The 24,799-nt window shown below is 43.3% G+C and overlaps 1 protein-coding gene across 1 annotated transcript in view; it reads left to right on the forward strand.

Moving 5' to 3' along the window:
* LOC145342994 (zinc finger protein GLIS3-like) overlaps positions 1-24,799 on the forward strand; it is a 593,605-nt gene that overhangs the window by 490,461 nt on the left and 78,345 nt on the right. The window contains exon 9 of the mRNA XM_080188697.1: positions 12,168-12,349. Coding sequence (XP_080044823.1) covers positions 12,168-12,349 — 182 coding nt within the window. The remainder of the gene's footprint in view (positions 1-12,167; positions 12,350-24,799) is intronic.

Raw genomic sequence — 24,799 nt, forward strand, 5'->3', positions numbered from 1 at the left:
TGACTAATACTCATCACGAAGAAAGACTGGGTGACATTTCTCTTGTGACCAATGCATTTAATGCCGTTCTGAGGTCTGCGAAGCTGAAAATGCATCCTAATTTCTTGTCTCTTGTTCTGTCATTCAAGAGAATACAGAAACAGGGACATCCATGTGTACGTAGACTATTAATTGCTGCCTGAGGGGATGTATTCAGAATGTTCATTCCCAGGATTATGCAAGTCTTGCTTTCTAAATGTGGGTGACTTTACATAGTTAAAAGAACCCTTCAGGTCAGCCGATCTCAAGTTTTAAAACAATTTACTGAACTGAACTTTTAGGGAAAAAAATAATTACCACACCACAAAATCTTATGAATTGTGGACTTTCTTGAAGGGGCAGCAGAGTGGTTAGCACTGCTTCCTCTCAGTGCCAGACCCGGATTCAACTCCTGGCTTGGGTCACTGTCTGTGTGGAGTTTGCACGTTCTCCCCTTGTCTGCATGGGTTTCCTCCCACAGTCCGAAAGACATGCTGATGAGATGCATTGGCCATTCTAAATTCTCCCTCAGTGTACCCAAACAGGCACTGGAGTGTGGTGACGAGGGGATTTTGACGGTAACTTCATTGCTGTATTAATGTAAGCCTACTTGTGATATTAATACATAAACTTCAGAATTAGTCAACTCATTACTCACCTCCAGAAAAAGATCTTCCAAGGTTTTAAGCTGATAACTATTTCCTTCTTCAATGGTTATTGAGTGGGCACAGAGCGGCAAGGTGGCACAGTGGTTAGCACTGCTGCCTCACAGCGACCAGGGACGTTGGTTCGATCCCCGGATTGGGTCACCGTCTGTGCGGCGTTTGCACATTCTCCCTGTGTCTGCGCTGGCTTCCTTCAGGTGTTCCGGTATCCTCCCACAGTGCAAAGATGTGCGTGTTTGGTGGATTGGCCATGCTAAGTTGCCTCTTAGTGTCAGGGAAATTAGCAGGGTAAATACGTAGGATTACTGGAGTGGGTCTGTGGTCGTTGCAGACTCAAAGGGCCAAACAGCCTTGTTCTGCACTGTAGGGATTCTATGAAATCAGCAGCTCTTTTCTCACTCAATTACCACACTACAGTCAGGAATGGTTCTAAGGATATTCTGTTTGCACAGATGCTCTGAACTGTTCATCAGAGTAAGTCCGAGGCAATGCTTAGAGAACAGTTTTAGCATTTCAGGGCTGGAAGTAATTAAACTACAGCTCTTGGACAGCCAACCTGTAGTTTTCTACACTCAATAACTTTTAGACCTGTGATTATAGATTGAAGAATCTGGTTCAGATGGGTTCCCAAAAAAGGAAAAGCACTTATAGTATAACTTCCACGTGACAACATCAATCAAAAATGATTAAAGGAGAGTAAGGGTGGCATAGTGGTTAGCACTGTTGCCTCACAGCGCCAGGGACCGGGGTTCAATTCTGGCCTCAGGTCACCGTCTGTGTGGAGTTTGTACTTTCTCCCCATGTCTGCCTGGGTTTCCTCTGGGTACTCCAGTTTCCTCCCACAATCCAAGGATGTGCAGATTAGGTGGATTGGCCATGGTAAATTGACCCTAATGTCAGGGGGATTAGCAGGGTAAATGTGTGCAGTTATGGAATAGGGCCTGGATGGGATTATGGTTGGTACAGACTCGATTAACCAAATGGCCTCCTTCTGTACTGTAGGGATTCTAGGATCTGGTTTGCTGGTTGACCTGATCCACCATGTCTTGATTATTTTCAATATTCCCAAAGAAGGGAGCAAGCTTAGTGCCTCAGCAAAGTTTTGGTATTTCTGTCACCACTAATGCGTTCAATGTTTTATTTTGTCTTTTGATTCTGGTGTTTTAGAAAGGAATTCAGTCGCTATACCACTGGGTATTGTTGAGTTAGGTTACATGTGTGTAATGTTACTCAAACCTGTGTAATCAAATAGCTAAAAACAGACTCATCTTTCTAAATGTCATTTTTGTGGTTTTATTTTTATTTTGAAAGCTGTGAACCACTCAGATAATGTGTTACAGGGTCCCCAAAGCATGAACCATCAATATTGTCTGCAAACTTCAGCATTTAAAAATGCCTGGCAAGGGAAAGCATCTCTTATGCCAGGTGAATTCGCATTACCAATAATGTGAGCTCTGAATTAAAAATAGAGATTTTCTTGGTCCACAGGAGCCCTTGCAATTGAAGTAGAAAAAAAAATCACAGTTTATCTTAACCTACTGTGGCCTAAAATGAGTTTCTGATTGGGAAAGGGTACAAAATGAAAAACTTTCACAAGAATCAGGGTAACAGGACAAAATGTGTTGCTAGTCCTATAAACACCAAAAAATAAGGTGGTAGCACTATGCCATACCTAGTGTCTGCACCCGTGTTTTGTTTTCCATGCATGTGGCATATTGAGCAATGCCTCCCATTTCTCTGTGACATAAAATCACTGTTGCTCTTACCATTTCATCAAAACCTTATTTTATTTATTAGTGTCACAAGTAGGCTTACATTAATACTGCAGTGAAGTTACTGTGAAAATCCCCCAGTTGACACACTGTGGCACCTGTCCGGGTACACTGAGGTGCCATTGCATCTAACCAGCACATCTTTCGGGCTGTGGGAGGAAACTGGAGCACCCAGAGGAAACGCAGGCAGACACGGGGAAACCATGCAGACTTTGCACACTGACCCAAACCGGGAATTGAACCCAGGTTTCTGGCGCTGTGTGGTAGCAGTGTTAACCACTGTGCCATCATGCTGCCCTAGCCAGCAATATTAAAAGATTGCTATGATGATATTGGCACTGCATTGTAAAATAACTTGTGTAACTGTCAGCTTTAAAGGATTACAGATTAATATTTCTGAAGTATTTTCCGAAACTGAGCTAATCCTGTCAAAGTGAACTTCTTCTTCACTTTTCAACATAATTTATTTATTCAGACATTGAATTCTCGCAACTAAAGTGCAGAGTGAACCAAAGAAAAGTGAGGTCGGCATAAGAAAAGTTCAATTCAGCCAAAGTTTAAATCATTAATCAGGGCATAGTTATTTCCCTTTAGTGGTAACTTGCTATCATTTTACTTCCTCATGAATCAGAACTTTTTAAAATCCACCTATTAAATCCATATTCACGGTCATTTCTGGAACTTGATTGCTTGTTTGTATAAAACCCATAAGGTTATATTTAAGGGTGAAAGTCAGGTCAAAAGACTCTGGTTGCATATCTATGGTCTATCGTCATCTCTTTAAACTCTTCTATAATTGATTAAGACCTCTTTCTCCAGTAAATTGCCTTTGGGAAATTCGATGGATTAAAAATGTTCTCTAAGTATATGTTGTTTATGTAACAGTAGCATCTTTGTCATCATCATCATCATCAGTCATCACTTGCCAGGAAGTCTCATGATCTGCTCATATCATTGGTAAATTCGATTTATTTGACATCAAAGGCAGGCTTCAAAGACGTTCTTTAGTCATGGCTAAGGAAATTCTATGACACTTTTGGAAAGAAGCAAAGGACAGATGCAGTGAGACTCATAAAATCATAGAATTCCTTCGTACAGAAGGAGGCCATTCAGCCCATCGAGTCTGCACCGACTCTGTCAGAGTACCTTACCCAGGCTCTCTCCCCCTCCCTATCCCTGTAACACCACACATTTACCATGACTAATCCATCTAACCTACACATCTTGGGACACGAAGAGGCAATTTTTACTGTGGCCAACCCACCTAACCTGCTCGCCTTTGGACTGTAGGAGGAAACGGGAGCACCCGGAGGAAACCCATGCAGACACGGGTAGAACATGTAAACTCCATAGAGAGTGACCAGAGGCCATAATTGAACCTGGGTCCCAGGCACTGTGAGACAGCAGTGCTAATCAATGTGCCACCCCAGCACCACCAGAAGTTTCATATGGTATGCTCTTTGCATCTTGAAGCAGTTCTTCAAATGCCAACAGATCATGAGGCAATTGCCTGTTTAAACCCTTCCCACCAAAGTTTGAAGATCATTATTATCTGCGACAAGATCAGACTACATAGCAATATAAAATAGCCTAGCTGTGGAGGTGGATGACAAAATAAAAACAAACCCAGATCAGCATGCATAAGAACATAAGAACATAAGAAATAGGAGCAGGAGTAGGCCATCCAGCCCTTCGAGCCTGCCCCGCCATTCAATAAGATCATGGCTGATCTGTCGCTGCTCAGTTCCACTTTCCCGCCCTCTCCCCATAACCCTTAATCCCCTCTCCTATCAAAAACCCATCAACCCGCGTCTTAAAAATATTTAGCGAGATAGCCTCCGCCACTTCAACGGGCAGAGAATTCCAGAGATTCACCACCCTTTGAGTGAAGAAGTTCCTCCTCAACTCCGTTCTAAACCGCCCCCCTTTTATCTTGAGGCTGTGCCCCCTAGTCCTACTGTCTTTTTTGAGCGGGAAGAGTCTTTCCACCTCTATCCTATCCATCCCATTCATCATCTTATACATCTCAATGAGATCTCCCCTCATTCTTCTAAACTCTAACGAGTACAAGCCCAGTTTATTCAGCCTCTCCTCATAGCTCAACCCCCTCAACTCCGGTATCAGCCTAGTAAACCTCCTCTGCACTCCCTCCAAGGCCAAAATATCTTTGCGCAGGTGCGGCGCCCAAAACTGCACACAGTACTCCAGCTGCGGCCTCACCAATGCCCTATACAGCTGCAGCAAGACCTCCCTACTTTTATATTCAATCCCCCTCGCTATGAAGGCCAGCATCCCATTCGCCTTCCTGACCACCTGCTGCACCTGCAAGCTGGGTTTTTGCGACTCATGCACAAGGACCCCGAGGTCCCTCTGCACCGTCGCCTGTTGCAGTTTTTCTCCCCGTAAGTAATAGTCCTTCCTACCATTCTTCCTACCAAAGTGGACCACCTCACACTTGCCAACATTAAATTCCATTTGCCATTTCCTGGCCCATTTGCCCAGCCTATCTAGATCCTTCTGTAGACTCTCCACACCCTCCGCACAATTTGCCGTTCCACCAATCTTGGTGTCATCAGCAAATTTCGACACTCTACACTCGGTTCCCTCCTCCAGATCATCTATATAAATGGTAAAAAGCTGAGGCCCCAGCACCGACCCCTGGGGCACTCCACTAGTCACCATCCGCCAATCCGAATAGCACCCGTTGACCCCCACTCTCTGCCTCCTATTTGACAACCAATCCTCTATCCACGCTAACACCCTACCCCCAACTCCATGTCCCTCGACCTTCTGCAATAACCTCTTGTGAGGCACTTTGTCAAACGCCTTCTGAAAATCTAGAAAGGCCACATCCACCGGCTCTCCTCTATCCACCGCCCTAGACACATCCTCATAGAACTCCAGTAAATTTGTCAGACACGACTTCCCTTTAATGAAACCGTGCTGCGTCTGCTCTATCAAGCAATTCCCTTCAAGATGCCTCGCAATTTCCTCCTTAATGACAGATTCTAACATTTTACCTACCACAGACGTTAAACTAACCGGCCTATAATTCCCCGCCTTTTGCCTGCCACCCTTCTTAAACAACAGCGTAACATTAGCCATTTTCCAATCATCCGGCACTTCCCCGGAATCCAGCGACGTTTGGAAAATAACCACCAAGGCATCCACTATCACCTCCACCATTTCTTTCAGAACCCTCGGATGCATTCCATCCGGTCCTGGGGACTTGTCCACAATTAGCCCCTCCAGTCTGTCGAGCACCTCCTCTCTAGTAACAGTAATGTCATTAAGACCCTCCAGTCCTACCACCTTTCCATCGCTAACACCCAGCAAATTATTCACGTCCTCCTCCGTGAAGACAGAAACAAAAAAGTTATTCAATACCTTAGCCATATCCCCATCCCCTACCACTAGGTCCCCTTTCTCATCCTCTAAAGGACCAACATTCACCCTAGCCAGCCTCTTCCTTTTTATATATTTATAAAAACTCTTGCTATCCTTTTTTATATTAAGCGCTAGCCCAGCTTCATAGTTTCTCCTACCCTTCTTTATCAACTTCTTTGTCAATCTTTGTTGATATTTAAACCTCTCCCAATCCTCTTCTCGCCCACTACTCTTAGCTACTCTAAATTCCTCCGCTTTTAGTTTAACACTTTCCTTCACCTCCTTCGTTATCCACGGCTTATTACCTCTCCTCCTACTATCCTTTTTGACCATCGGAATAAATTTCCGCTGAGCACCAAGAAAGATCTCCTTAAAGATCCTCCACTGCTCCTCAACAGACCCTCCCTCCAACGCGCTCCCCCAGTCCACATTCGCCAATTCTTCTCTCATCCTACCGTACTCCCCTCTATTCAAACAAAGGACGCGTGTCCGGGAACCCACTTTCTCCTCCTCCATCTGCACCAGAAACTCCACCATACAATGATCACTCTCCCCAAGAGGATCCTTCACCACAAGGTCCCTAATTCTACCCGCCTCATTACATAGCACCAGATCCAAGATAGCTCGCTCCCTCGTCGGCTCCAACACACACTGTTCGAGGAAACTATCCCGGCAGCATTCCAAGAACTCTTCCTCGAGCCCCCCACGTCCAACATGGGTCGACCAATCAATATGCAGATTGAAATCCCCCATAACTACGGCCGTCCCATTCCTGCACGCCGCACTTATTTGCGCGTTAACAGCCCGCCCCACCTCCAGATCATTATTCGGAGGCCTATAGACGACACCCACCAGCGTCTTCCTCCCTTTGCTGTTCCTAATCTCCACCCACAACGATTCCACCCTCTGCTCCTTGGCTCCAATATCATCCCTTGCTACCACCGTGATGCTATCCTTAATCAGCAGAGCTACGCCCCCCCCTTTTCCCTCCTGCCTATCCTTCCTAAACACTTGATAGCCCTGTACATTCAGCTCCCAGTCCCTGTCACCCTGCAGCCACGTCTCTGTAATGGCCACCAGATCGTATCCATTTGTGTCGATCTGCGCCACCAGCTCATCCACTTTATTCCGAATGCTTCATGCATTCAGATAAAGTGCTTTCATCCCAGCCTTCACCTGGACCCTATTTGCCGCAACGCCACCAACCATACTCACGCCCCCTACTCCCTCTATTATTGGGACATTGCAAGAACAATAAAACGATAAGGAAGACTGATGCATCCAGTGTTTGAGAGACATTCAACTTAATGCCTAAGCTTTAAAAACTAGCCACGTGGTGCCAAGAAAGTAATTATGAGCAACTGATACAGCATCCTCTGTATTTACCCAGCTAACATCGGGGCATATAATTTGCAATGCTGCTTCCTTTTTCTAGACAATCAAACATAAACTTCTGAACAAAGTTTTGATTTGATTTGATTTATTATTGTCACATGTATTAGTATACAGTGAAAAGTATTGTTTCTTGCGTGCTATACAGACAAAACATACCGTTCATAGAGAAGGAAACAAGAGAATGAAGAATATAGTGTTATAGCCGTAGTTAGGGTGTAGAGAAAGATCAACTTAATGCAAGGTAGGTCCATTCAAAAGTTGGACGGCAGCAGAGATGAAGCTATTCTTGAGTTGGTTGATACGTGACCTCAGACTTTTGTATCATATTCCCAATGGATAAAGGTGGAAGAGAGAATGTCCAAGGTGCATGGGGACCTTAATTGTGCTGGCTGCTTTTCTGGGAAGTGTAGAAAGAGTCAATGGATGGAAGGCTGGTTTGCAGGATGGATTGAGCTACATTCATGACCTTTTATAATTTCTTGCGATCTTGGGCAGAGCAGTGGCCATACCAAGCTATGATACAACCAAAAAGAATGCTTCCTATGGTGCATCTGTAAAAGTTGGTAAGAGTTGTAGCTGAAATGCCAAATTTCCTTAGTCTTCTGAGAAGGTAGAGGCATTGGTGGGCTTTCTTAACTATAGTGCTGGCATGGGGAAACTAGGACACCTAAAAGCTGTCAACCTTTTCTACTTTGTCCCCATTGATGTAGACAAGGGCATGTTCTCCTCTATGCTTCCTGAAATTGATGATAACCTTCATTCTGTTGACATTGAGGGAGAGATTATTGTCACCAGTTCACCAGATTCTCTATCTCATTCCTGTACTTTGTCTCATCATTGTTTAAGATCCAACCTCTTATGGTGGTATCATCAGCAAACTTGAAAATCGAATTGGAGGGGAATTTGGCCACACAGTCATAGATGTATAAGGAGTACATTAGGGGGCTGAGAACACAGTCTTGTGGGGCACTGGCATTGAAGATGATCGTGGAGGAGGTGTTGTTGCCTATCCTTGCTGATTGAGGGAGGAGCTGAGGCCCAGGCCATGGAGTTCAAAGATAAGTTTTGTGGGAAGAATAGTGTTGAAGGCTGAGCTGTAGTCAATAAGTAGGAGTCTGATATAGATGTCGTTGGTATCTAGGAGTTCCAGGGTTGAGTGCAGGGCCAAGGAGATGGCATCTGCTGTGGATTTGTTGCGGCGGTAGGCAAACGCGTGGACCTGGGCAGTCCAGGAAGCTGGAATTGATTCATGCCGTAACTAACCTTTTGAAGCATTTCATAATGATGGATGTCAGCGCCACCGGCTGATAGTCATTGGGGGACGCTGCTTGGCTTTTCTTAGGTGCCAGGATGATGGTCGTCTTCTTAAAGCAGATAGTGACCTCAGGTTGTTGTAAAGAGAGTAAATAGAGAGGAAGTTGAAATAGAATGTAACTGATTTATTCCCCTTCTCATTGTCACGTGCCAGTTATGTTTGTATATTTTCCCATGATACATCCTCTCAATTGTCATGTATTGTGTGCAACTTCAACTCATTATCAGTGATTAATTCCAAATACAAATTCAAATTTCAGTAAATTTTATGTGATATTCTGTTAGCTCTCTACTTCCTTGGGCTGCTTTTGAGTTTGCGCTATAACTAAATAAGCCACTTTCTGACACACTTACTGTGCCAGGAAGGCTGAATATGCCATTTGCCCTGAGAAGAATCTCATAGAATCTCTACAGTGCAGAATGAGGCCATTTGGCCCACTGAGTCTGCACCGATCACAATCCTACCCAGGCCCTATTCCCGTAACTCCATGCATTTACCCTAGCTAGTCCCCCTGACACTAAGGCAATTTAGCATGGCCGATCCACCTAACCTGCACATCTTTCGACTGTGGGAGGAAACTGGAGCACCCAGAGGAAACATGCACAGACACAGGGAGAATGTGTAATCTCCACACAGACAGTGACCTAAGCTGTGAATTGAACCCAGGTCCCTGGCACTGTGAGGCAGCAGTGCTAATCACTGTGCCATCATGCCATCCTTATGTTTGCTATTGTCTGGCCACGCTGCTGCTACTGGGCTTCCCTGCAGCGTATTTAGTGATCTGCATGGTGGGGGAGAGCAACAAATAACATGAGTCTCAGACTCGAGTTTCTTTCAACTCAACCCTACAATGTGCTGAAAACAGATAAGTGAGTTATTTTTATAAAAGCAAAATACTGGGGATGCTGGAATTGCAAACAAAAGCAGAAAATGCTGGAAAATCTCAGTAGGTCTGACAGCATCTGCGCAAAGAGAATAGAGCCAATATTTTGAGTCTAGATGACCCTTTGTGGCTCTGACAAGGGTCATCTAGACTTGAAACGTTGGCTCTATTTTCTCCCCTCTGAGAGTTTCCATCATTTTCTGTTTTTGTTGTAATAGAGTTTTTGTAGATCAAAGCCCGTGGTCATTGTAGTAGTACTTTGAGATTCATGAGAGAATATCTCAATGTGTTTTGGATCATATCACTAGAAGCTGAGGTACCGATGCCTCTCAAATTGCTCGATGCAGTCCAGAAAAGTTTTCTTACAAAGCTGTTTTTCTGTGGCTAACAGCTTAGGAGTAACGGATTATGAGGAAACACTGTGTAGCAGACATACTTAACCAGTTATTTGATGGATAGATTCATTTGGTAAATTTCTTGAAGTCTGCCATTTTCTTCCTCGTTTGTTTTCTTGGGTTTAGCTGGTAGCACTTACCCTGTCAACTCTTCTCTCCAGAATTTATTTCACCATTCCTCTGGGATGTGTACAAACGTTAAAGAGTTTCTTCACTCACTTATCAAAAAAGGCTTCAAAATCCCTGAATCTGGGTGCGCCAGGGCAGAACAACCATCCATTGTCTGGGAATACCATAATATCAAACCTGCGCCCTCCTTTCACTGTAATGTTGCTTAAGCAGTTGGGGATGTAATCCTTTAAATAACAGAGGAAAGGTTTCTGGGAGATTGTCTGAGTGAAAAAAAACATTTCCCAAATTGCACCCCAATAGAAATGTTTGTAGATTGTAGGGACCATGTGGTGATTTCCCCAAACCCAGTTCAGCCAAGACTTTTGACGCCAACAGACTAAACTAATGAAACCAACTATGCAAATCTTTGTTCTACTCTGTGGTGCCAATAGTCTAATGGTTTGGTGCACCGTAGAATGGTTTATTTTGAGTCCACAATTCTCCACTTGGGGAGTTTTCAATCTCAGCTTCCCATCAGAGATGGTGTTGGATAGAAGACTAACATTTCTGTACAAGGAGGATGAGAAATAAGTTACTTTTGAACACTCTTTAGAAATCAGACATGGAGTGCAAAGTCAGAGGCCTGAGAGCAGAACAATAAAAGTGAGCAAAGTTTGTAATTAAAAACAAAAAATTTCAAAATGAAATTGATGATAGATTGGAATTTAAGTTTTTAGGCATAAAGCCCAAACATCCACATCATCCAATAAAATGTACTTTGAGTGTAAAGCTGCTTAAGTTGTGATTGTATATCAATGTCAAGTGCATCCAGATGAGATACAGTGCAGGCCAGAAGCAATGCAAAGTTCCCTTTGCCCCAGCCACAATAAAGTATAGTGATCTTATCAATCTCATCCCACGAGGCACAATTCCTCATACACAGTAACTCAGTTCCAAGCAACTTTAATTATAGTTGGAATACCATCTCCCAGATTCAAACAGGACAAAATCTCTCAGAGGGAGCACATAAACTTCCAAACAACCCACCTGCCCAATGCTTCATGCACCATTTGCCCTATATGTGGCAGGTTCTGCATATCACTTATTGGAACCCATCAACCCAGAGTGGAAGCAAGTTATCCTTGATCAGAAAAGGCAGGAGAATGGAGATGAGAAAAATACCAGCCATGATTGAATGGTGGAGCAGACTCGATGGACCAAGTGGCCTAACTCTGCTCCTGTGTCATATAGTCTTATCCTGAGAAACAGCATAAGAAGGTCAAAATGAAGATGGAATGAGATGATAACATAAGGAAGACTAAATTACGAAAGCTTAAAGTCTACAATTAGCTGTTAAATATTTGCAACTTTAAGGATACTTTCAGATCCTACCACATCTACTGCAAGAATTGTTCAGGCTTTGAGATGGGGTTACTTGTTAGCATGTTACAAATACAGGGATTCTGAATTGGCAGCAGATAGGGGAAGAGAGAACACATCTGATATAAATATCAAAGTATCTGCTTCCAATGTGGCTGCAATTCATTCGATGTCGCTTCCAATTCAACTGGCAATTCTACAAGCAGAACAGCAAAGATGGTTAAGGGGCAAGTCAAACAATTCACTATCCCACCACATTGTGTAGTCACATGAATCTGAAAATTCTTAATACTGATATATGAAACACAATTTTTTCCTAACTGTTGAGGGACAGAGGGGAGCAATCTATGAGCATTTTTGAAACAGCATCCATATGGTGTCAAATGCTATTGACTGTTCATTTTAGCAGCAGTAGGTTTACGGTTTTCCAGTGGAAAATTCTGATAAATGGAGAAATTCAGATGTAGATTGAAAGCTGTCCAACATACCCTTTTTATTAGGCAAATGGGACTCTTAATAATGGCTATAGTCACCAATGTCAGCAGGCCAGGATCTCAGTAAGTAATTCATGAACTATTTTAAATGCCAGAAAGTACTGTTAAGTGAAACCATTCTCTTGTAGTACAAAATGACTTGCAATTGTTTCCCAGATGCTAAACCCCAATGTGAAATACTTCAGATTGTGTGCTCTATTTTTGATATCTTTGGACTTCCACCACAATTACGTGCATTAAAGACATCCCATGGTTCTTGTTAAAGTAAGTGGGCATTGGACCCCTCACATGAAAGGGATAATTGTGTAAAGTGAAAATGTCAAATTGATGTCATTTCCCATTTGTCCAGCAGATTTGCAGCCTCAGATCCTTCTCCTCATCACATCAGCCCCAGGAGAATTACAGCACCTCCACCCCTGATGCACAGAAGGACACCACAGCCACCCCAAATCCAGCAGTTTTCAGGATCCCACCTCAAACCCTACCCACCAATCACCGCCTCTTCAGCACACTCCAGCAGCATCCATGTCCAAGGTAAGAACGAAGGAATACTAAGAGCAAAAACACAGTCAAATCCACACTGGAAATCTTGTTGATAGATGCAAAGTTCTGCAATATCCTATTGCAAAGTCTTAAGGGGGGAAGTTTTCTCATCTCGCCTACCTGCTGTGGGAATTGTAATGGCCGGGGGGAGCAGGGCGAGGGGTGGGTGTTGGGGGGAGCCATGCAAAGGTCAATTGACCTCAAGCAGAAGGGCTCTTGCAGGCTGCAAAGAGACATTGATAGGATGCAGAGCTGGGCCGAATAGTGGCAGATGGAGTTTAACCCTGATAAGTGTGAGGTGATTCACTTTGGTAGGACAAACTTGAATGTGGATTACAGGGTCAACAGCAGGGTTCTAAGGAATGTGGAGGAACAGAGAGATCGTGGAGTTCATATCCACAGATCTCTGAAGGTTGCCACTCAGGTGGATTGAGCCATGAAGAAGGCTTATAGTATGTTAGCGTTTATTAACAGTTTGAGTTTAAGAGCCATGGCGTTATGCTGCAACTATACCGGACGTTGGTGAGACCGCATTTGGAATATTGTGTTCAGTTCTGGTCACCTCATTGTAAGAAGGATATGGAAGTATTGGGGAGAGTGCAGAGGAGATTTACCAGGATGCTGCCTGGTTTGGAGGGTAGGTCTGATGAGGAAAGGTTGAGGGAGCTGGGGCTTTTCTCTTTGGAGCGGAGGAGGGGGAGAGGCGATTTAATAGAGGTTTATAAGATGATGAGAGGGTTTGATAGAGTGGCCGTGCAGAGACTATTTCCTCGGGTGGATGTAGCTGTTACTAGGAGGCATAACTATAAGGTTCATGGTGGGAGATATAGGACGGATGTCCAAGGTAGATTCTTCACCCAGAGAGTGGTTGGGGTGTGGAATAGACTGCCTGCTGTGATAGCGGGGTCAGACACTTTAGGAACTTTCAAATGGTTATTGGATAGGCACATGGAGCACTCCAGAATTATAGGGAGGGGATAGCTTGATCTTGGGATTGGACATAGCCTGGCACAACATTGAGGGCCGAGGGATCTGTACTGTGCTGTAATGTTGTATGTTCTGTGTAGAATTTTCCAGTTTTGGGGCAAGCACAGCTGAAAATTACTGCCCTAAACTTTCCCATGGTCCTCTTTTAATAGTCAGAATGGCAAAACTCAACTCTGCAAGGTAAATCTATTTGCATACAACTCCCCCCCACCCACCCCACCCCATTCTTGCAAGATTAATAAACATGAAGAAAAATTCCCAATTTTTCAAAGTTCAACTGAGCAGCTCTTAACAAGGGTTAGTTCAACATTTTCTTGAAGTGAATTGTTTAAAATCTCAAGTAGGGCAGTTCATTTGAATGCAGAACAAGAGGTAGCTGGGATTTTACTCCCCCTGTGCAATCCACAGAAGATTGGTGAGTCAGGTATTTTCCCTTCCTGAGGCCGTTAGCACTGACCCAGTGAATTTTCCACAGCCATGCATATTTTCAGTGGGTAATAGGTGGCGTTGCTGCCTTGTCTTCAGGAGCTCATCGTTGAGAGGGACCAAAAATGGCAGCTGCAGTGGGATTTGGAAGCAGCTTCTAACATCAGACAGCTTTCAAGAGAGAACTGACTTTGCTATCTCTGTGCAGATTTAATGAAAAGGAACATGGGAAAGACAAATCCATTGTATCTTTACTTACTTAACTTATGCTTCTGGAGTTAACACAGAGTTGATTACTAAGTTTAAATGTATTTATTAATGCCACAAGCAGCCTTACATTAACACCGCAATGAAGTTATTGTGAAAATCTCCTATCCGTCAAACTTCAGCACCTGTTCGGGTTCACTGAGGGAGAATTTGGTGGGGGGAAGGGTGCGAGGGGAGGAGAGAAACTTGCAAACTCTGCACTCCGCCCAAACAGTGACCCAAGTCAGGAATCAAACTCAGATCCCTGGCGCTGTGAGCCAGCAGTGCCAAACATTGTGCCACTGTGTCAACCATTGTGCCGCTTATGGTGCAAACTGTCATCTCACAAGACAGAAAGATGCCACCAAGTGCCTTTGGGCGTTTGTGGGGGCGGCGGTTCTCTCAAAGAAATTCTGTGTCGAATTCACGGGAAAACTTGAGTAATTCACGCTGTTTTTTCCAGCGGGAGTTCAGAGAAGACTCTCCCACACTCTGTGCACTGCAGAGGCCACCAACGTGAATCTCATTAAATTTTAGGGGGTGGGGCCTATTCACGGAGAATTCAATCCCAGGTCCACAGGCGCTGCTGGAAATCCAGGCAGATGCAAGCACGGTGCAAACACTCGCGGAAATACATTGATCTTTCCCATCCGTCACCCCCTTGAATTTTTTTAAGAATGTTGAACTTCTGGTGCCAGAAATAAAGTTCAGTATTAGTGAAGCAGTAATGACATAATGATGGCAGCCTTTAAATTCTGATGATAACTGAAAACAGAATGTTGCAATATTTGGTGCAGTTTTTTTCTGAGAAATACAAAGAAAAGGCTAGATTGATTGATTTACAAACACATGAGGCACTGTTTCAAGAGGGAATAAGAACTGAGCATGCTATCTCAAAAGCAGATGAGTAATCCAGGAAATCCAGCTGATCTTAACGTGGCTGGATCAGATTTACGTCAATTTCCCAGGAAAACCTTCTGAACTCAGCCATATCCATGACCTGGTCCACATTGGGAACAGGGGATCAGTCGCAGAAGGCCACAGCAGAGAGCCTGTGGCTGTCAATTGATCAGGCTTCATAGTGAGGGCAAGAGGGCCACAATTGAGGGAAAGGGCAGAGCTCAAGGTAAGGGACGCTCGGGGCACCCTTTTGAGGGCAGGAGGAGCAGCCCCATTTTTTGTAGTCCTCAAGGAGATCTCAAAGTATTTATTTCAGATTGTGATTCAAAAGAAATCTATTTGCCTGGAGGATGGTAAGAATGTGGAACTTGCTACCACGTGGCATATCATTCAGGTACATTTAATAGGAAAGTAGATAAATATATGAGGGAGGAAAGAATAGGAGGTTACAGTGATAGAGAATGAGGAAGGATGGGAAAGGGCTCAAATGAAGCATAAAAGCTGGCGTTGGCTGGTTTGAGCCAAATGGCCAGGTCTTGTGGTATATATTCTATTTAGCTCTCTCTCCACTTCCTCAGTTGTTCCTCAAACACTCATTTCTTTCCTCAAGATTGTCTGTCCCAGCTTCTATGCTGTTCCATCCACAAACCATTGCTCACGACTATCTGACCCTCTTAACTTTCTTGATTCACCTCCCAAGCCATTACCATCCATTTCACTTCCTTTTAATGATAGGAACTCGATGGCGTGAATGGCCTGTTCTTGTGCTGTAAATCACAATGACTATTCTTCTTCAGTGCAGTCAATTTCTTCACCCTTCGTTGTCTGACCTTCTCATGTTTTGCTGCTAATGAGAGGGACTCAGGTTACTGCATACAGTGGGAGATAACTCTTGTACATACCACCCTGAGGTTTGCATTGACAGAAATCACATTGATTGACAGCAGGAATGCAAAAGAGATTTTTGTGCACAGAACTGACCCACAAGCCAATGTTTTCATCCCCAGGTCAAGAGAGCAGAGTCAGGAGATTGCTTCGCTCTACAAACCCCGTCTTTAAAAAATGTCCTCCCAGAAGTTGGATTTTCAGTTGGGCTGGGTGGGGGAACAGGCTAAAATAGGAGAGAGGACGGACAACTGTGAAACAAGTGCAGAAGCTTCCAGATGTTGAGGCAGGCTGGGGAAGGCACCTGTCTGTGAGTACAAATGAAAGATTATAACAGCCCTCCAGTTCTTACCCCTCACCCATCCTTATCCCCTGTCACACAGTTCCTATGCCTCATCCAAGCCAACCCAAGTTCACCATTTAACATCCCATACTCCATGCCAACCATGACCCTTTACTCAACCCCAGGGCTTGATACTTATTTTGCCAACCCATGCCCCACTGTCCCTCATAACACCCTATTTCAACCCATGCCCAGATGCCAACATGTAAACCCTTTGCTCTTTCACCCTCCATGCCAACTCACCTAATATCCTTGGACACTTCCTGGACAGTTCCTTGACAGCTGGACGATCCTTAAATAGTATCTTGAAAGCATAACAATTCCGGTGAGTTTGCGCATACAAAGTGCATCATCATGTTTAATTTTAACTATCCAAAAAGGTCCATTACCTCCCCCAAAGAATTCCTTACATCTCTCAGTGGTATTTCAAGACCCTATCCAAAGGGGTACCTTACCACTCCAAAGAGTATCCTGGCTATCCAAATGAATCCAGAAGATTCAAACATCCTCTTACCTGGCCCAAACAACACACTCTGTGTTTCATGCTCCTGGCCATACAAAATTCCACTTCAGTGGAAGCAACTGGTGATTTAAATGGTCAGCTGCCTCTGTAAGTGGAGTGTGCATGAACCCTGGCCCAACTCCAGTCCTCCCCACACAAAGATAGCAAATGTTGCGTTCAGGATTGGGAGGTAAAATTTCAGCCATTTCCAGGTGTTTGCCACAGTGGCGAGAGAACCCCTCCAAAGTGACAAAAATCTGGGCCACATACTGGGCTCACAGAACACAAACCATCAGCATGAAAAATCAACATTTGCCATATATTATGTGGTCTGTTGTGGTGTTATTTATCATATTTCCTTTCACCAAAGTTGTTTTCGTGACTTTTTAGCTTCCGCTCCTTTGTGCTGTGATCTGTGGTAATATTAGTGGTTCATCCCTTGAGCTTTCTCCATGAACTCGGACTTCCAACGTTTCTATTCCCCCATTCTTTTCAATCATTTTCCACTTTTATCAGTCAATAATATCCCCTTCTGCTGATGAACTTAATTCTGCATTGACTTCCTTTATATAACATGGCTTCAATATACATAATTTCCATGCTGTTTGCAGGGCAATTGCAATCTTCTCCACGCTACATAAAATTTAAGCCTGCAATCATCAAGTTATAATTTCCTGAGTTACTTCCTCTTCTCTTTCATGCCAATCAAATGTGATGGTGTACACTACAATAGCCTTGGCACTTGACTATGGATTCTCATATTTTTAAAAATTGCAGCTTTGGCTCTTGTCAGTTGAAGTAAAATTGGCCTCGTACCCTTACAGCTGTAGCAGATTTTGACCCATTAATAGTCAATAGGTGGAAAATCGAACCCACATAAATCTCTCAGTGAAAGCCAAAATACGTGATTCGAGAAATTGCTGTTACTGGTATTAGTGAATAAATGCATAACACATTTGTATGACATTCCTCTGCCTTCAGGTTTTGACCCAAGCAGATTAATAACACCATTAAAATAACAACACAGAAATATCACATCAGAGAATCATAGAATTCCTACACTGTAGAAGCAGGCTATTCAGTCCATCAAGCCTGTACCTATAACAATCCCACTCAGGCCTTTATACCCGTAACCCCACAAACTTACCCTGCTAATCTCCTGCATCAATTTAGCATGGCCAACCTGCACATCTTTAGATGGAAATTGGAGCACCTGGAGAAAACCCATGCAGACACAGAGAGAACATGCAAACTCCACACAGACAGTCACCCAAGGCTGGAATTGAACCCTGGCACTGTAAGGCACTAGTGCTAACCACTGTGCCACCCTTAACTATTAATGAATTAAAAATATTAATCCACAGATGTGACAACAATCATTTTGGGCCTGTTATAGTTTCAAATATTATTGCACAGTGCCCTTTGTTCATAGCTAAGATTGCCTCAACTTCTCCTTCATGTACAATAAACCATGCCATCAAAGTTGGCAGAGCACACCAGTCCCTCCTTCATGCTGGGGCAGACACATTGCTGAGACTCAGAGCAGGACTTTCCACATCATTTATGTCATTTTAATGGTATTAATGAGGCAGTTGAGAATGATACTGATGAAAGGACCGTTCCGAAACCTTAAGGCAGATGTTTCACTGCATAACATTCCTATTTATCTCATATCCTCTTCAGGGATGGATCAGAGCAGGTGGCCTCCTTCTGGTTTAGCACTATCATTTCCTGGATATCCAAGCACATGTATTACAGTAAGATGTAAATGATGGGATGATGTCAGAGAATCATAGAACTCTAAAGTGCAGAAAGAGGCCCTTCGGCCCATTGAGTTTGCACTGACCACAATTCCATCCAGGCCCTATCCCCATATCCTTACATATTTTACCCGCTAATCCCTCTAATCTATGCATCTCACGACACTACGGGGCAATTTTAGCATGGCCAATCAACCTAACCCGCACATTTTTGGACATTGGAAATATGTCACCTGACATATTTCCCACAATTTGCAACAGCAACACTCGCTGCAAGAATGCTAATACATTCCTGGTGTCCATCATTGATATGGGCTAGCGGGCAGGCAGCAGCCCTGCAGATGTGGAAAGGACAATTTACTACAAAGGGTTTTTGCTTTGCGATTTTAGGGGCAGTTTAAATATGAGCTTCAAAAGGACGATCTTCATGCAAAGTCTCAGTACAGAGCAGCTGAATGCAGTAGCAATCCCCCTTATCCGTCCGAGGTGGAGGTTGCAGCCAGGATGTCAACAACACTTGTACCCGTTCAAATCTTGCTAATTACCCTCACCCCTGGTAACTGGCCTGGTGACGAGTGCTAGCATGGTCCACATTGCAAGTTCCACTTTACCACAGACCTGTCACCAATGCAGCACACAGCTTTCCTGTTACTGCTCATGAACTGGCCTTTCTTCCACATGCCTGAAATGGTGGCTGACTTCACTCTATTCTCTGATATAACACCTGCCCTTCTTGTAACACAAATCAACAACTAATATTTATATAACCACTCATTAATTTGATCCTTCGCAGTACTTTTTCCCATTTAAAGTATGAAAATCCTTCATAGTTTTGCCACAAAGGAAATCCTTTTCTTCTTGCCCTGATCCTTTAAAGCAGTTTGGTTTCCCACACAAACCCTCCACACAATGCAGGAGGATTGGCGCTGGGCGGGGAGGTGTTGTGGGCAGTCACCGTGTCAATGATTGTGGAGAGAAATCAGTACAAATGTTCCTCAGTGCCATTATTTTTGACTGCCCTGTGGCTAATGCAAATGATTCTTGTCTGATGCAGCGTAGACAAATCTTCAGGCAAGGAAAAGATTTGCCACCTGCGATATGCAGTGGCGAGCATCACTTACATTATGATCAACAGCATTAGAAACGGCACTGAAGGAAGTAGCAGAAATAAGTGAAGGTGATGGAATAGAAAGTGGAGAGAACATAAGAGCTGAATAAAGAGAGGGAAGATAGAAATTAAATGGAAATTGATAACATTGAAGAGGAGAGGCTGGATGTTGAATACATTGTACTGAGGCCTCCACAGTCAAGCATCAGGGAACACAACTCTTTATTATATCTACTCGCTCCACCCTCCAAATGTTGACTGCCGACACAGGGCGGTTTCCAACAGCTCACCCCACACCCAAAATTACATTACCCGTTCCCTTAAAGGGGCTATGCCCCAACATAACAGGGGAGAAATTTTATTTGGTAATGAAATGAAAGAGGAACCATTCATTGAAGGGACGTGGTGAGGAAAGCAATGAGATGGCAATGGCAATGGTGAACTGAATGGAAAAAACATGGATGGCAAGGAGAGAAGAAAGGGGTACAAGTTTGAAGCTAAGCTTTGGATGAAAAGGGAAGAAGCTGAGAGTGGCATTCGGAGGTGGGCAGGGTGGTAAAGAGGAGTGAAAATATTAAGAGGGTGCCAAGAGCTTAACAAGTTCAGAAGGAGCATAGGAGAAGCATGTCAGGACTAATTAAGTGAGAGGGAGAGAGAGCAAAGAATAGGGTTTTAATGGGAGGCATAGATGGTGTTGTGTATGTAGTGTGATAAAAAGGCAAGAATCGTTCATAAGGGATTGTGCAAAGACCACCTAGGTCCATTTATTAATTCTAGGCACATGTTAACACACATTCGTGAACAGAAAGCATGGGGACATCAGAACTGCAGGGCTATATGTGTTTCCTGTTCCTGCTTAAAGTGACACACTGGCTGGATCACATGACACACTTCCCTTCTAATGATCTCATGCTGCTATCTCTTAAAGGCAGAATACAAAATCCCCCTTCTTAATAATTTTCCTCTTCCAAAGAAGTATGTCTACGCACAGTACATGTTCATGTCTAGTTACCATTACATGAGTGCACAGAACTGATGAATTGATGCATTTCTAAAACATAGAGGTCATCTGCTGATACACCCAGATCTTGTAAAGGTAAACTTGTCTGGAGGTGTCATTCATGCTCATAGTGACCTGGTGGATTGTCATTCTTGGAATGTTGTTCTTGGGTTTCATTTGGGATTGAGTCCGAGATGCAATAGGACTGTATGGTGACTGAGGAACTGAAGTAGATCTGATTTGTCCTCGTTTACAGCTCACATTGCACCTTTGTGTGTAAAGACTCCATAGAACCTGGGTTCTGAACAAAGCCATGTCACCTCAGTTGATCTCCATGTACCGTATGTGGGACCCTGGATGCGAACTTTTGTGCTAAATGTAAACTTGTTAATTCTATACCCACATTTTTAGCATGTGAGTTGGCTGTCATGTGTGGTTTTTAAAAGTTGATCTCTAGTTTCTGAGAGAGTAGAATGGATAGGAGTAGATACATTGGTACGTGCTGGTCTGCCGAACATAACTTTGATGGTGATGGAATAGATGCATTTAAAGATGTCACTGTCAGATGTAACATTGCAATGTGTAGATTTTGCTTGGTCTGTCCACATTTGAAAACTAAGGATGCTACCATGTGAATCATGAGGAGAAGATGTATGTGATCAATTTTCCACTTCTGACACACATTCTGAAATGCCTTACCATTAAACTACAAACTGTTATCCATCATGGTCTCTCTAACACCACATAAACTGAAAATAGCACTGAGAGTGCATGTGGCAATTGTGCTTGACATATTGTGCAATTGTTGAATAATGGGATACTTGGTAAGTAGTCAACGATAATGATGGAGTCAATGTCATGGACATGGAAGAGGCTGGATGACATTTTGAACCCAGGATAGGCAGGAACTTCATGTGGAATAAGTTGTCCTTTGTACTGACTTGGCATTCACTTCTGACACGTCTCGCACTTCTTGATGATAACTGCAATTTTTGTTTTATTTATGTCTGGAATGTGGGTGTCGCTGGCTAGACCATCATTGTTAAAACCTGGCCAGTAGGCTGACTCCCTTGTAAATCTTCTCATCCAATCTATGCCCACGTGTAAGTGATGAAGTTGTTCAAGAATGTCAGGTTGCAAAGACTCTGGTATACTGATCTGACCACCTTTAAAAGTGACTCCCTGGGAGATGCCTAGCATGCCCCAGTCAGGCCAAAGTGGTGTTGCGTATTCGTAGATATGTTGGATTGAATCAACCCATTCTTCAATGATGATTTTCCACAGTTTCTGTAGTGTGGGACCGTTCATCATTTCTTCTTATTGCTGTTGGCATTTGTGATGCACAAAATGTACCAGATCAATGGACAGACTTGCATTCTCCTGCAAAGATAGTATAGCAATTTACATTAGACTGTCAATATTGTTAAAACATTCTGGAAGTGTTAATGTTAGGCAAGGTGAACTGAGGTGATAGGAATAGTTCCTGAAGTTATCTGCTATTTGACTAATTCTGTGGATTGTCACGAGTGCGAGTTCAAGGCATGCTGGTAGACTTGCGATCGCCGGACGTTTAGTCTCCATGTTCTACCCAGAAGGATATGGCATTAGTGAACCATTGTACGCTGATAGTTACACAGCACTAGGTTTTGCCATGGCCTTCCAAAGCTGTGGGTACATGGCTTTCTGAGTTTGCAGGGGTAGTATTTTGGCATTTACCCCTATGTCAATGTTGGCCAATAATGAGTAGTTGCACACTTCCTGAAGGCAGATCATTTGAATCTTGGCAAACATTTTGGATGGTGTTTTCAATGAGATTGACAGTGTGAAACCTGTGCTCACCACTCTTGTTTCATTGTGCACATTATTGTCATTTTTGTGGTTTGTTGATCACTTCATGTATCTATTCCTGACGGAATATCGAATGGCTATTTTTACTGCTTGAAAATTCCTATTGTATATGGTCTGTTTGAATCAGTGCACGGGTTTTTGTGGCTACTTCAACCTTTACTCTAGTGCATTGTCACTGCCAGAGGTCCTTCCTGCCACATGCCTTATATTGTTGATGGAAAACTGAGCATTTCCTTGGTACATGCAGAAGGCCACATGGCTTGCTCATTTTAAATACTTAAGTAAGTGCCTCAGCAACTGGGATTGCATTCACTGACCTGCAGGGAACACTTTATACTTATATACGCCCATTAATAGTTCATCAATGCTATACATTTTGGACTTGTCAGGTAGATCCCTCTGGAGTGCTTTTATGGGAATGGATGTGATCACAAACTCAACAATTCTGTCTACTAGCTCTGCATTTGAAAAATCATAGTACATATTCTTCTCTACATCAGCTGTCAAAGCAGTCGAGGGATTCTGTAGGCTGTTGTCAAAATGACTTTTAGTCAACAAATACAGAAGTTTAACCTGATTCTGAACCAGTCTTCCAACATAGTCCATGTCTTTTGTGGATCCTTTAGCTCTTTTGCTGTTAATCCTGACATATTCAGCCTGTGTAGAGCAATCGGTAGGTGAATTTTTATGGTTTGCTGGTCTCTGTCAGATACACCTGAATCACAAAACCATAGTTCTGTACGTTGTTCAAACAGTTTAAATTTGGATATGAGGTCAGCTGCATCCCAATTTGAGGCAAAGTCACAGTACTTTCAGATTGAAAAGATGAGCTATCCATTCTAAATGTAAGATATTTAGGGATGGCATAATGGTTTGCACTGCTGCCTCACAGCACCAGGGACCTGGGTTCAATTCCGGACTCGAGTCTCTGTCTGTGTGGAGTTTGCACATTCTCCTTGTGTCTGCATGGGTTTCCTCCAGGTGCTTTGGTTTCCTCCCATAATCCAAAAATGTGGGAGTTAAGTAGATTGGCCATACTAAATTGCCTGTTAGTATTCGGGGGCTTAGCAGGGTAAATATAAGGAGTTACGGGAATAGGGCCTGGATGGGATTATGGTTGATGCAGACTCAATGGGCTGAATGGCCTCTTTCTGCACTGCAGGGATTCTATGATTCTATCCTACGTTTGAATGCAATATTGATTGTAGAGTCACAAACTTCAGCCACTTATTTCTTTGAGAACTACATGTAGGGAGAATAAAATCAATCAGTTATCAAAGGCAAAGTGCAACACAGGGAGAATTAGTTCCTGACTATGATAAATTCTAGGAAGCAAAATCATTTTAAAACTCTTCCTGCCTCATATGATTCTTGTGTCTATGCAGCTGGTTTGATTTTAAAGTTTTAAAAACTTACGGGGAACAGGCTGTCAGTGAACACACAATGATGTGAGTTAGCTCGTAACAGGAATAGTGCCTTTGTGGGGCCTATGCCCATCCCTGCCCTTGAGAAAATGAGAAAGGGGTGAAAATGGAGGTGGGAATTCCAGCAGCCTGTCTTGGTAGCCACTTTTTTTTCTTGACCTTGCTTCCATTCCTGTTTGAGCGGGACTGGATTTAATTCAACCCTGTGTTTCCTTTTAGCCGCTGGGCTTCCCAAATCCTGTAAAACCCATCCGGATCTAAGCAGAAGTTAAAATAATAATTGTAGCATAATGAATTAATAGTAATGCTAATGAGATAGTCATGTTTATGCTGATGTAACATCAGCAATCATGTGCTTGAATCTCTGTCTGTACCCAAGAAAGATATACTGACTCAGTAGCCAGTCCTGTACATAGCATTAATAAAGTAGTTTAGAATTAACCTACCTGAGGCAGACCAGAGTTACACACGAGCAGAGGGAAGCCTTCCCAGTTTAGATGATGGCCATGAGACAAGCCACAAAATAATGAAGAAGTGTCCAATCTCTCTGAGACAGAAAGATAGTAACACAGACACAATTTTTAATTTTTCATATCCACTCCACCACACCCTGAATCATTCACACCCATTCTGGGGGTTGTTAACATCACGTACAAAAATAAGGACTTCATCATAAACATTTATAAAGGCCTCAGCTGAAATAGTGGTGGAATTTTCAAATCTTCGTCTGGTGGACCCTTTTGCCAATCAAGAGCCTGTTGGCAGTTGGGGCAAATTTTGCTGAATCTCTTTAAGTTATCCATGGCGTTAGTGTCCCACCTCCAGGTGCCTTGATCTATCAGGGAGAGTAGGCCGGAATACATATCCATTCTGCCAAAGGAAGGCTATCAAATCAAAGAAACATGACATGGATTAGAAACTTGGACTTAGCAGTTGGAATTTTGAGGCTGCGATGACCACAGAAATGGAGATAAGATTTGGAGGCCTTGTTGTGGGATCTGAGGGACTGGAG

This window comes from Carcharhinus amblyrhynchos, chromosome 5 (assembly GCF_965287045.1).
Source record: "Carcharhinus amblyrhynchos chromosome 5, sCarAmb.v2.hapA, whole genome shotgun sequence".
Lineage (NCBI taxonomy): Eukaryota > Metazoa > Chordata > Chondrichthyes > Carcharhiniformes > Carcharhinidae > Carcharhinus > Carcharhinus amblyrhynchos.